Genomic DNA, 331 nt, shown 5'->3' on the forward strand with positions numbered 1-331 from the left:
GTATACGTCCTGAACCCACACCCAGATGAGCTGGCCAAGGACGTGGTCAGCGTGACCTGCCTGGTCAAAGGCTTCTACCCGTCTGACATCAATGTGGAGTGGGAAAGCAACGAGCAGCCAGAGCCCGAGGCCAAGTACAGAACGACCCCGGCCCAGCTGGATGCCGACGGGTCCTTCTTCCTGTACAGCAAGCTCACCGTGGAGAAGAGCAGGTGGCAGCGAGGACAGGACTTCATGTGTACGGTGATGCACGAGGCTCTGCACAATCACTACACCCAGAAATCCAGCTCCCACACTCCGGGTAAATGAGCGACGCGCCCGGCACCCCAGC

The 331-nt window shown here is 59.8% G+C and overlaps 1 gene segment (V, D, J or C); it reads left to right on the forward strand.

Annotated features, from left to right (window-relative positions):
* The window catches only part of LOC105303871, a 6,495-nt gene that overhangs the window by 4,852 nt on the left and 1,312 nt on the right, over positions 1-331 (forward strand). Inside the window, 1 exon segment of the C gene segment in view lies at positions 1-325. This exon segment is cut by the window's left edge and continues 1 nt beyond it. Within this exon segment, the coding sequence occupies positions 1-309 (309 nt within the window).

Source organism: Pteropus vampyrus, unplaced genomic scaffold (genome assembly GCF_000151845.1).
Source record: "Pteropus vampyrus isolate Shadow unplaced genomic scaffold, Pvam_2.0 Scaffold320, whole genome shotgun sequence".
Classification (NCBI taxonomy): Eukaryota; Metazoa; Chordata; class Mammalia; order Chiroptera; family Pteropodidae; genus Pteropus; species Pteropus vampyrus.